General features: G+C 34.0%; 1 protein-coding gene across 2 annotated transcripts in view; it reads left to right on the forward strand.

The window, feature by feature from the left end:
* The first annotated feature begins 3157 nt into the window (after nt 1–3157).
* LOC129222974 (oxidation resistance protein 1-like) overlaps nt 3158–13399 on the forward strand; it is a 46023-nt gene continuing 35781 nt past the window's right edge. Inside the window, exon 1 of one of the 2 annotated variants that reach the window (XM_054857548.1) lies at nt 3158–3271. Coding sequence is in view for 1 of the 2 variants with exons in the window: in XM_054857540.1 (XP_054713515.1) it covers nt 4004–4029 (26 nt within the window). In the remaining variant the exon portion in view is untranslated. Of the gene's footprint in view, nt 3272–3967; nt 4030–13399 lie in introns of those variants that run through there. The other variant, XM_054857540.1, reaches the window with a different exon arrangement.

A 13399-nucleotide genomic window follows, 5' to 3' on the forward strand; every position in this document is an offset into this window, starting at 1 on the left:
ATAGGCGCTAATGTTAAGTTTTTTTTTTTTTTAACTGTTCAAAACTGAATGAAAAATTGTTCAAACCAAAAATTCAAATATAGGAATGAGGTGTCCTCGCCAAGATCTTTTGAACAAAAAAAAAAAAAAAAAAAAAGCTCGAATCGGAATATTCATTCAAAAGGTATTGGGGGGGGGGGGGGGACAGACAGACTGACGGACAGACCGACAGACATTTTTTCCCATCTCAATACCCTACTTTCCAATTTTTAATTTTTCGGTATTTATTTAAATATTTTATTTGTTTTTGACTTTTTTTTTTCGCGATATTTTTAAGATGTATTAAGCCTTCTTTCATGCTTTTTTCTTCTTTCTCTGACTTTTACTGGGAAAGTAGGCTAAAAAGTAGAAGAGATATAGTATACAGTAATTATATGAGATGCAGTTAACCTCTGTCCGTTGCAGTAAACCGTAAATATCAAAATTATCAACTTTTATTAGTAAATACAGACTAAACTTGGAGTGGTTTTGGGATTTGCAAAGATATCAACTTTTTAAGTGGAATGTTTATCAACTAATAAGAGATTTTTTCCCTTGTCTTGGCATTTGGAAAAAACAAATGATATCATTGTACTCTATATTCTGAGTGAAATCAATATTTATTTCCAATTAGCACGATAAATTAAGGGAATTTTGGGCTCTCTGAAATCAAAGAGGAGGGGCCTGTGCCTTGCATGCCCCTGCTCAGCGGTAATCAGGCTCTGTGCATGGTCACTTTAACTCAAAACGTAATGCTTGGATGGAAACAAAATTCGGCCCACATATGCGGATTGTGCTGATTAGTTTTTGGCGCAACTATCGCTTCAATGGGATTGCATAATATCAACGCCTCCTAAATACTAAATGCCTATCAATTTGCTGTAGTAAGTTACACCCTAAGCCAGAGCTAAGGCAGAAATACTTAAAATACATCGCCAGCTCAGTTATTCCATCCTGCAGTTAAGGACTGCAGTTTCGTGCTTTTTAGCACTCATCAGCGAATAGGAATTACCTGAACTGGAGGCGAAAAACCTCTTAAGGGAGTCAAGAGAGCCAAAGAAACTGGTAGCTAATGTAGAATTAGCACACCAGATGGGGCCGTGGTAGCCCGATCGGTTGAGTGTCGGATTCGGGACCGGAGGGTCCTGAGTTCGAACCCCGATGGTCGAAGATCCACCGTCGTCATTAAAGGGGACTGGGCGACGTTAAGTATGCTCGTGGTCTCAATGTCCTCCAAGTGAAACGATACCTCTGGGGGTGCTAGCACCAGGTAGCTATTAGCTCCTGGTCTAGTTCTAAATTCTCATTAACTGTTCGATCCGGTGATGGTGCTGCCATCTATCGTATAAAAAATAATGGAGGCAAGGCACTTAGTATGTAGTCCTCGACATAAATACAGTTGTAGTCAGTTGTGACTCGGAATCGAAATCGAAAGCACACCAGATGTGTGACCGCAGCAATGGTACAGAGTTCTACTCAAAGGTTGATGGCAAAGAATTGTATGTTGTAGTAACCGCCCTAAACCAGTTAGTCTAACACATTAGCTACCGGTTTGTTTGGCTCTCTTGGCTCCCTTAAGAGGTTTTTCACCTTCAGCTCAGGTAATTCCTATTCCGCGCTGATGAGTGCTAAAAGCACGAAACTGCCATCCTCAGATGGAATAACTGAGCTGGCGGTATATTTTAAGCCTATCAATATTCTTCTAAAAGTAATCCTTGGCCGGTACCCTAACAACGATACTGCTGCAATTCAAATCAAACTGTCAATTGATCAATTACAAAATTTAAATTTAGAAGTTAACCAATTGTGTTGTCCGCTTTTAATTAATTTCTAATACTTTCCACCTTCTATTGATGTCGTCGCGAGAGTACCGAAATTGTTCTTCCTGGGATCATTTTGCTCTATGCTAAAAGCGAGAAAGCGATAGACATTTATATGCATTAGCATTTAAGAGTCGTTGATATTATGAAGCATTTTCCTTGTTCACCGTAACTGTTACTTTTCAAACAGTAATAACATGCGCAAAAATACGAAAAAATAGTTAATGTAACAAAATGAATTAATAATTATTTAAAAAGTGTATTTTGTCACTAAAACCTATTCAACACTTGTTTCCAATGATATATGCCATAAGAACATACTTTTTGGCTTTTGATGTCAGTCACTTCAAGAAGACCCGAACCCTTTGATAAAAAGAGATTGAGTATGAATTATTAAGCATTCACTTTTCAGTAATTTTGAGTTTAAAAGCATAATATATTCAAATTTTCTGCGTATACTAAAATTTTAAAAAGAAATGAGGGCCAAAAATTTGTTTCACATTGTACATGGCCGCATTGCATCGTCGCGGCCTCTCTTTTCTCATCGAACCTGTTAGGGCCTGGCACACGACAATAACAACAACACGTTGTTCAACAACAACAACTGACATTGGGGTGCGCTGCTTCACTTTTCCAACTGTATAATTTAGTGTGAAGTCCTATTTCCACAGTACACGCTTACCATAAGAACCTATTTATAGGATAGGCAACATTTCTCAGCACAACAACACCAGGGGTGCCCATGTACAGGGGAGGGAGTCACGACGGCGCTGACTGCACAATTGAAATTTTTGTGGGGGGCGGGGTTGTTATGAGTGGTGTTTTTCTCATTTGGGGGGAGCTCTTGCTTTTGTGGGGGGTTTCAGCAATTTGAAGGGGGGGGGTGCGCCCTTGCTGTTTGGAGGGGGGGGGCACCTCTGACAACACATTCACACAAAGAAAGGACAAGGACTGGGGAGAGAAAGTACATCCATGCCAGAACCGGAATTTAAGCCCGGGACCTCCCCATCGCAGTCAGACTCATCTGATCACTAGACAAGGCTTGCTGCATCCTCTACTTTTTGACAGAATGGGAAATAAATAGCGACAATGGATGATAAAATTTGATCTTTTAAATATTTGCGTTTCCCCGGATCTCATGAATATATAAGTATAATAAAAAGGATTGATTACGTAGCATAGGCGAATAATTTTTATTCGATGCTCTTTCTACAGTTTCGTTGTTGAAAGATTTTGATATTTTCGTACATTTATTACGGTTGTTCTGGAACAAAAAGTTTATTTAAATTTTTCCTAACTGTAGCTGTAACGTTAGCATGGTAATGTTATGTTTATTTCCAATTGGAAATTTCATTCCGGTGTAAGTCATTAGTGGGCGTTGTAAATTTATGATATTACAGAATAATTAAAATATTATACAATTTTTTGAATAGGTAAAAAATTTCGCTTATATTCTCTGTTCAGTCCATGTCTGTACTTCTTTTTAATTTTTCCTGCATAACTTTCGCCTAGACATATAACTCTTGACAACCTCGCAACAGCTGATTCACCCAAAATTCATATCTCTAATTAATTGTGCCGTGCAAGATAAATTTTGAAAAAAATCATAAATTTGAAACTTTTTGTATTTTAGTAACCCGCAACATTGACCCTTTTTTTTTTCTTATTTCTTTTAGACTATTTTTAGTGTATTGATGTCACGAAAAAGTTTCTATAAAGCTTTTATTTAGTGTTGTGATTTTTTTTGCATTCCGGCTTACCATACGATTAAAAATAGCGCATGTTACTTTTGGAATCATTGTTTACCATTAGCTTCGTCGTAACAATAGCGGTTAAACATTTTGGTTCTTGCTGCCCAAATTTCGTCAAAAATTTATGTTTGCTTAAGTATTATCTTATGTAGGGAAACAAATAAACGGCAAAGACATTTTTACCACTTAATTCAATCGAGTGACACGGATAGGTGCAAAGAATGGAATGCCTATTGTTGGTCTCGGTCGGGTGGCTCTTGCAGCAGCGATTTACGACCGCCACTGCTGGGACAACAGAAAGTTTCTGGTTATGGATGGTCACAGTACCGGTAGAATGTGTTTTCTTCAATTTTCTCCATTATTTGGTTGTACGCTGGTGTCACCGAGTTACAGATTTGTAAAGTGGTTGTTGTCATGGAAGATCTTCAGGAAAACAAAGAGTATTTACCTTTTTTTCTCAATTATTTGCTGGATTGTGCCTTAATTGGATTATATCTTCATCTCTGGATACATTTAATTACTATCATTAAAGTTTTGCACAAAATGAAAAAAAAAAAGTATAAGCCCAAATACTAATCAATGCTATAAGAAGAAACATTCTCTGTTTGTGTTTGTTTCACAGTATTTGTATTCTGTTTGATTGGTGATAAATTTCAAATGTTGCATTTTTGTATTTAAAAGTTAATGTTTAAAATTTCTACCCTTTCAGGAATTTTGTGAATTAAAAGGTTATTTCAATTTAAGCATTTTTTTTTCTGTGGCTTCAGCAGAAAAGTATTCTAAGGAATGTAGATAAAGTATATTTTTAAATTCAAGATTTAGAGCTCTATAATTATAAAAAATAAAGAAAATAAACAAATGAAGCAATTTTTTTGCCTTTTTATTTCATTTATAAATGTTTTAAGATTTTCAGATCAGGGTGTTTTGTTTGGGTTTCTTTTCCCTAATAAAATAAGTCATTAGCTTTAAAACAACAAACTAATTGTTTTTAGTTTCATATAATATGATCTGCATATCTATGAGAGAGAAAACAGTCAACTGCTCCATGATGTTTAGAATGTGTTATCATAGTGATTACTATTGACCTATTTGCTATTTGCTTTAAGTCATTCAACACAACAAAAATTATGTTTTTAAGTTGCTTGAACCATTGCTTTTGAGGACAAAATAATTTTCAATTATGCAGTTTCATCATGTGCAATATTGCAGCACTTTTTCTTTTTTTCCTTCTGTATATTTTACTCCTAGTTGAATTTTCATGATGATGTCTGCTTGCATAGTTGGATTATAGCATGGTTTTGATTACATATGCATATTATTTTACATGAATATTTTATAATTTCGAATAAAATCGACTAAATGTCTGTTTTACAGTGCTGTAAGTGGGGGGAGGGGGAGGAGAGCAGTCTCCAGAAATGTTTGGAAAAATAATGCAAATGTAATCAGGGGTCGATCCAGGTTTTATTTTTTCGGTCCCCATTTTGTGAAAAGGCAAAATATTTTTGTGAAATTTCGTTATTTTTGTGAAAAAGTAAAATATTTTTGTGAATTTTCTTTATTTTTGTGAAAAAGACCTTCTTGTGATTTTTTTCTTGGAAAAGATTATATTAAAGCATTTTTAGCTGTCGTATCGTTATAGAAAAGCCCTAGACAGGTTTCAGGGGTGATTGCAAGTTCTTGAAGAATACCTGAAAGCTGTCAAGAGAAAATGTGCTGGGGGAGGGGGGAAGTAAGACCCTTAACATTTTATTCGTAATGTGACACATACATTACATTTATTGCTTTTTACAAATATACATATGCAAGGCACACTTTCTTAAGGTGAAAGTTTTACAACAGATTTCCTGTTTGCCCCTCTCAAATACTTTAAGAGCAATGAAAATTGCATATGCTGCTGAACGTAATGATAACTCCTAATAAATACAATATGAACAGACTCAAAGATATCACATATTTCTTAACACAAGTGAAATACTCATTTAAGATTCCATGTATGTGTTTGAAAAACTTAAAAGTAATTAAAACCCAAAATAATACTGCACCAGCATTCAGCGTTTAATTTTTTGAATTTTGACGTTCTTACAGAGTAGGTATTTTGTTTAAAACTTTGCAATTTAATGATGTTAATAAATATATAAGAAATTTTATTTGTTTGCCTCTTAACAAGGTACAGTAAACATCAAAAATGCGAAAAATTCGTTTACCATGGCCGATGTAAGGAAATCAAGATCTTCAAAACAAATAAAAATAACAGCATGTAAAATAATTTTATTTTAAGTAAAGTTATTTTAGAATTGGATTTTGAAACTCAATACAAATACTAAATATATATTGCGTAATCAAAGTAAAATTTAAGATTTTCCTGAAAACAAGCTACCAATCACAAGTGTCCCTCTCCCGTCCCCCCTCTGACGCTCTCAAGCAAAAACACCTCACGCAGCAAGCAAAAAGATAAGATGGGGGAAGGTGGAAGAGGCTCCCGCGTAGATGCGTACACATTTGCGGTTAAAAAATATTGTCAAAAGGCTACCTTTTTATAAATTTTTGAGAAGGGGCTGCTTTTACGACGCGGAATTTTGTGAATGGGGCCGCTTTTGCCATGCGGAATTTTGTGAAGGGGGCCGCTTTTGCCATGCGGAATTTTGTGAAGGGGCCGCAAAGCGGCCCCAATTTGGCGCTGGATCGACCCCTGGTAATACAATTTGTTTTCAAATCGCTTTTTCTTTTGCGAGATCCCCCAAACCCCAGTGTGGGTTTGCACAAATTTTATTTTAAGTACTACTGGGCAATTCCACGAAAAAGTGGACATGAGGGTGGAAATTTAAAAATTGTTTTATTGCTACAAGTAATATATCAAATTAAAGCTAATAACATGAGGTTTGTGATATTATAAAGAAAATTTTCATGAAAGTTACTTTTTTATTGTTTTTTTGAGCCTAAAGTTAACATAATATAACAAACTTGTGTTTAGGAAAAACATAATATTTTCATTTGCCCAGGATTACTATTTACAACAGGAGAATTCTGTATGTGTGTGTATATATTGCCATGTATATATCCTTTGGAACACTTAATTTTTCATAACAAAGTATTTAACAGGATTTTTAGCATAAATAAAGTTTTTAGGTCTCGCTATCACACCTTGCACAAAAAAGATGCCATAGCAAATTCATTCTTCCATGGAAAAACATGAAACTTTCCAAAGTTCTAATGTTTGCAAGTCTGAATAGGAGTATAATGCTTAAATTTGATCAAATATTTATTCTCTGGAAAAATTTGGTGTGACGGGTGTGACAAACGTTTGTGACTGGTTTGACAAAATCATTTCGACAGGTGTAACTGCATTTAAAATAGCTTTTAAAAACTTTCTAAATGAAATAGAAGATTACTAAACCATTTAATTTCTTAACAAATTAGCATTGTAGTTAAAAAAAAATATCTGAAAATCTTATAACATGACAGATTTGAATTCTTTGTATTTCAATAATTTTTTGGTTATTATGTGAGAACAGGGTTGGGTTTTTTGCCGGCAAAAAGGTATTTTTGCCGGGACAGTGGAAAAAACCATGGCAAAAATGGAAAAAACGGCAAAAACCTAATTGCAAATAAAGTAGCATTATATTGTTAATCAAGAAATAGTCACAATATAATATAAATAATACACTTTAATATTTTAATTATGTCGCTCCATGTTACTTCTATTTTATAAGGTGAAAAATAAATAAAAAAGAAATGTTGGGATTGCAAAACTTAAGATTTTAAATGTTTGCTAAAACAATTTTTTCAGAATGAGTCAATTCCTTCAATGTTAAAACAAAGAATGTTTACATAAGCTTAGTAAATTAATAAAAAGATTGAATTCTAATTATATATATATATATATATATATATATATATATATATATATATATATATACGAGGCGTGTTTTTAAAGTAAGTTCCATTTTGAAATAAAAAAAGAATGAGTACAGATAGAGCAAAGAAATTTATTGCACAAAAATCTATCACCCTCACGCTATTTTTCGACATTGCTCCCGTGATTTTCCGAGCATTTGTCATAGAGTGGTACAGGTTTTTGTATACCTATTCGTACAATGTTGCCGCCTGTGTAGTCAACCATGGGATAACATGTTCTCTGAGTTCATTATTGCTGTTGTGCCACAGACCACCTAAGAAAGCCTTCAGAGGCCGAAACAAATGAAAAATGCTGCAAGATAGGTGGGGGCAGACCAGAGGATGTTCAAAAATGTCCCAGCCAAAGCCCTGTGAAAGAGTCCTCATGGTTGACTACACGGGCGGCAACTTTGTACGAATAGGTATACAAAAACCTGTACCACGCTATGACAAATGCTCGGAAAATCACGGGAGCAATGTCAAAAAATAGCGTAAGGGTGGTAGATTTTTGTGCAAAAAATTCTTTACTCTATCTGTACTCGTTTTTTTTTTTATTTCAAAACGGAATTTACTTTAAAAATACGCCTCGTATATATATATATATATATATATATATATATATATATATATATATATATATATATATATATATATATTTTATTAATCACTTTTTCTTATCCCACTAAGATTTTTGAGCTATTTAATTAATAACAGAATATTTACTTGAATATAGAAAAATATTAACTTTTCCTCACTAAAGAAATAATGCATTTACTTGCAGTACAATATACCTAAAGATTTCTGCACACTAGTCGCAACTCTTTAAATATGTCCTGCAAGTTCTGCTGCAATAGAGAGATATTTCTCATTTTTTTTTTTTTGTACAATCAAAAATACGAAACCATTTGTCAGTTGCTTCTCTCACGAAACTAGTTTATTGCTATGCCATGCTTTAACAACAAATAGGTTTTGATGAAGATGGTATAAACTATGATGTTTTAAGTGATATTTCAATCTAAAGAAATGTGTGTTTTGCTTTTTAATTACTTTTATTTCTTTTATTTTATAGTTGTATCTAAGTATACTTTATATAGATATTTAGTATTCTGTAAAAAATGCTATAATAAACAAGCTAATTACATTTTCATTGTAAGTTATTTGTCTTAGATGTTACAAACTGAAATTTTACGTTAATGTTTAAAAATTTAGAAGTAAAAATGCTCCATAACTTTAAAAGTAAGTTAAACCTTAAATTCTTTTTAAACTATAAAAATAATTAAATTAAAATTTTATCAAAATCTTTTCATGCTTTTACTTTTATATAAAAGGAAAAAAAACTGTCCGTAAGTTGTTAACACAAAATCTACTTTTGCCACTTTGGCAAAAGGTGGCAAAAACCTATTTTTGCCGGGCGGTAAAAACCGTGGTTTTTCCATGGTTTTTTCCGCCCCCGGCAAAAACTTGCCAACCCTGTGTGAGAAACTTTTAAATTCTTGAAACATTTCAAAGGAGTAAAATAGCTTTAAAGGAAGTAAGTAACCAGTTGCACATTTCCATAACTACTATGTTTTGTAAAAATACCTCAGTCAATTTTTTTCATGAGATAAAAAGTAATATCGGAAACACTGGAATTTTACAAGATAAACTTTTGCCCAAAATTATGGCACAGGTTTTCAGGATGCAATGTAAAATCTCATTAACCCAGGGCCAGATTTGGAAGTGTGAGACCCCGGGGCAACGAAGGAGTGGAGGCTCCTGATCAGGGTTTGAAAAGATCATCATATTTTCGAAAATTTCCGATACTTTGATAAATATCTGAATAATTTTGATATATATGTGTACATCCAATTTTTTTGATCAGCTCTTTCTAGTAAATACATCCTGAAGTTACTGCTATTTATTTTTTTGGCTTTTTTTAAATAAGGCACACACAAACAGTGTTGCCAGACTGGGGGGAAATTTCCCCATTGTGGGGAAATCTGGTGCTCTCTGGGGAAATTTTGGGGAAATGGGTTTTGAGGGGAATTCTTTGGGGGAATTTTTTTTTTTTTTGGGGAAAACCTGGTGAAAAAAACCTTTGGAAAAAAAGATTTTTCTCGTATTTAAATTCACGTCAAGAAGTAGTGGGAACATTGTTTGTATCAAACAGCGTTGGGTTAGCTTTGCTCAACTTTATGGAATTCGCATTTCGCATTATGTGGAATATTATGCTACGGAATTCGCATTAATGTTCTGCGTGAGTAACTAGTTGATACGTGAAACAGGTAAAAATAAGTGTGATGAAGAGTGTTCTTGGATAAATATATGCAAAAATCATAGTTTAAATGTACATACAGAAGCAGAGTAGCAAATGCGAGTAGAAAAAAAATATTTGGTTGTTTCTTAGCTCTTGGTCAGGCGCTTGTATTTATGACTAGTGGCACTCGCACGGCTTTGCCCGTAGTAGAAAATTAAAAGGTCTTTTGGTAACCCTGTATATTTACAAATAATGCATGATGAATTTCTCGCCAATTGGCTTGCCTACGTTACGGTTCGACGTTATGATAACTTGGTAATTTATTATTTTTCGTCCATCTTATGATAATTTTGCTCAGGAAAATGTTCTTAAAATTGGAATGGAAAAAGAACAAAATCAAATTTTCAAAAAATCGCTTAAAGGTGCACACCCCCATGCTACAAATTAATTCTTTGCCAAATTTCATGAAAATCAGCCGAACGGTCTTGTTGCTATATGCGCGTTAGAGATCCTGACAGACAGAAAGAGATCCGGACGGAGAGATATTCAGACAGAGAGACTTTCAGCTTTATTATTAGTAAAGATTATGAAAGATAAAGATAAAGAAGACAAAAAAAAAGAAAAAAAAAAGGGCAAAAATGTGAAGAAAAAGTTGGGGAAATTTATAAGAAAATTTGGCTATTTGGGGGAAAATTTTTTTTTTTGAGAGACAAAAGTAATAGAGGAAGTCGATTCATTTTATGAAAATATTAGTGGAAAAATAATTTTTGCATTTGGGGAATTTTGGTAGAAAACATCGCTTTTTGGGGAAAAGATGGAAGGGAATTGGGGAAATCTGGATTTGACCATCTGGCAACACTGCACACAAAGTTTACAAAAATATATTTATAAGCTTTAAGTTGTTGTTATCTTTACTTTTTATTTTTTTTAAATGCATTAGCTTGATGAAGTTGGCATCCTAACATTGACTCCAATAAACATATAATTTTCAAATTCTTCCACTACCCAAATGAATTAAAAAACAGGCCATCATCACTTGTTCTCAGGAGTAACTTTTGGTTGATTTTGTAATATTTCTAAGAAAAGAAAAGATGAGCTGGAAGTCATGGAAATTTAATAAATCACAAAAATATTGTTCACTCATTAAAAAAAAGTTACACTCTCATTGGTTTAACATTTTACCAATCAAATATTTCTGATTTTCTTAATAAATCCAGGTTCTCAATAAATCTGGGCTCATTATTAACAAGTTCAACTGTATATGGACAAGCAGTTGTGTGTATACATGAAAAACTACTTTTAGAAAGTTTTAAAAGTTAGATGAATATTGAAGATTGAGAATCACTAGAAAGCAGCCGTAGAAAATGTTTACTTATATGCATGGGCGCCCAAATACAAAATTGTAAGGGGGGGGGGGCTCAGATATTTTAACCGTCGTTTAGCAGAATATTTTCCTCATGGAAGCAAATTTCAGGACAGATTAGAGTCATTAAAATTTGACATTTTAAATTACTTATTCATTAATTGCTGGAGAACAAATGTTTTTACATTTTTGCTAATAAAAAGTACTAAAAGCAAGGAAGTTCTAATTTCTAAGGGGGGTTTGAGCCCCCCTTGCCCTCCTATATGGGCACCCTTGCTTATATCAGTGTTTTTTCTTAACATTTGCTATTTTGCAAGATGAAATTAATTTTACAGACTATGTAAGAAATGATTCGGAAATTATGCTTTGCTGTTCAGTTGAGAGAAATATTTTACATTTTCTGGAACTTTCCATAGCCATTGGTGCCTTTTAAAATATTTTGACACTTTCAAGGGTCTTGCCGGAATAAATTTGAGTCTTTAAATAGACCCTTCATAAAGCTCCACTCAAACAAAACAAACCCTTCACTAAACTCGAATCAATCAAAATCGGCCCTTCACAAAATTCTGAGTGATCAACTCATGACCTTTCACAAAAATTTCGATTATAAAGCCTTAAACAAAGCCCAAATCCTGGTTATTCTGAGTCTCCGAAAAGCACACAGAATGTGTGACGCCATGAGCAGAAAATGTCGATTTAAGCTTATGAATGATAATACAAAAGATTGAATATTCTTTCATCCTATGAGCTAGTGTCTTCTGTACATTTAAATATGGGTTCCTTGTAATCTTAAAACAATGTGTGCAATAATTTGTAACTTTTTACTTCATTAACATTGTCTGTATCTATTTATTGTCATACCTTATTCAGGGGTAGCCCATGTCCCTGCAGAGTGATGGTGCTCATTTCAAATGTTACGGAGCCAGTGGTGGATACAAGGGGGGGGGAGTCACGCGTCATGACCTCCCCCCCCAAATTGCTGGGGAAATTTTTAATGTTTACTTGAAAAAAAAATGTCAACCACGAGAAAAAGTAAATATCTTTTTGATTTCAATTGTTTAAAAACAAAGAAAAGGAGGGGAGGTCATGAGTGTCGTGAGACCCCCCCCCCCCCTTTATCTGTGACAACACTTTTTAATCTTCAAGGGTTCTCAAACGTTTTCGACTCGCGGCACATTTTGAAGATTCAGAATTATCTCACGGCACCCCGTAGCCCATTTCTATCATATAGACAACTAATAAGAATGAGTCGTCATTTTCTAGGGTGTTTTTTCCGACAACTGCGCACAGTTTTTACAGCATGTGCAGCCGGGGAGGTGGTCATGACCCCCCTCCTCCCAAACCTGCAAGAGTATTTGAATGTTTGCTCGAAAAAATAAAAAACTTGATTGAACCCATAAGGATACAAGGAGGGGGGGGATTGTGGGGGTCATCACCCCTCCCTCCATCAAAATCTGCGACAATACTTTGTAATCTGTTCCAAGGTTCATTGCAACTACAATTTTCTACAATTGGAATTAATGAGTTGGTGAGTAATTTATCAAGTCCGCATTATATTGTTACAAATTCTGTAAATAGTAATTATTTTTATGATTAATTTGTCGTAATCTAGCTAAATTTGGCGTTTATTAAATCACCTTTCATCTAAAATTATTGTAGCAACGTGACCTGTAAATTGTTTCTTGTAATGAATACAGTCCCCTCATTTCTGAATGATAAAATTTGTGAATGGAAAGAAATAAGAAAGTGTAGAACGGTGTAGCATTTTCACGAATAGTTGAGAGGTCTCTTTCGATGTCTATAAAAAGCCGTTACGCATGATAAAAAGTCAGTCTCGATTAGAATTTGTATTGAGAGTGTATAAGCTTTGTTTCTTGCGAGGCATTTTGCTGTTTTGTTTTGCGTATTTGAATGTAAATACGTGTGTAACCATTGAGTTTACGGTGTTGATTGGTATTTGCTAATTGCTGATGATTAATTTAGCATTGTCAACGATCTTTCCTGTACATAGTGTTAATAAATCTCCTCTGTTTTTCTCAAGAACTGTGTCGTCCTTTCAAGAAAGTTGAAAGTCGCACCGGATCCGTAACAATATTTATGGAACATTTAGGAATATTTAATTTTTAATTACATTTTCGGCACTTTTTTACTCTTACTTGAAATGATGTTATTTTTCTGCGTACAAAATGGCTGTGTCGAGCATCATGCAAACTCATAATCTCAGATGGATATGTGTAGAGTATTATGAAATATTAAATCAACCAGGAGTTTTGTGATCCGAAATTTCCGAAAATTTGGATTGTGGTTTCCGATAAAT

The sequence above is a fragment of the Uloborus diversus genome, chromosome 1 (genome assembly GCF_026930045.1).
Source record: "Uloborus diversus isolate 005 chromosome 1, Udiv.v.3.1, whole genome shotgun sequence".
In the NCBI taxonomy this organism is placed as follows: domain Eukaryota; kingdom Metazoa; phylum Arthropoda; class Arachnida; order Araneae; family Uloboridae; genus Uloborus; species Uloborus diversus.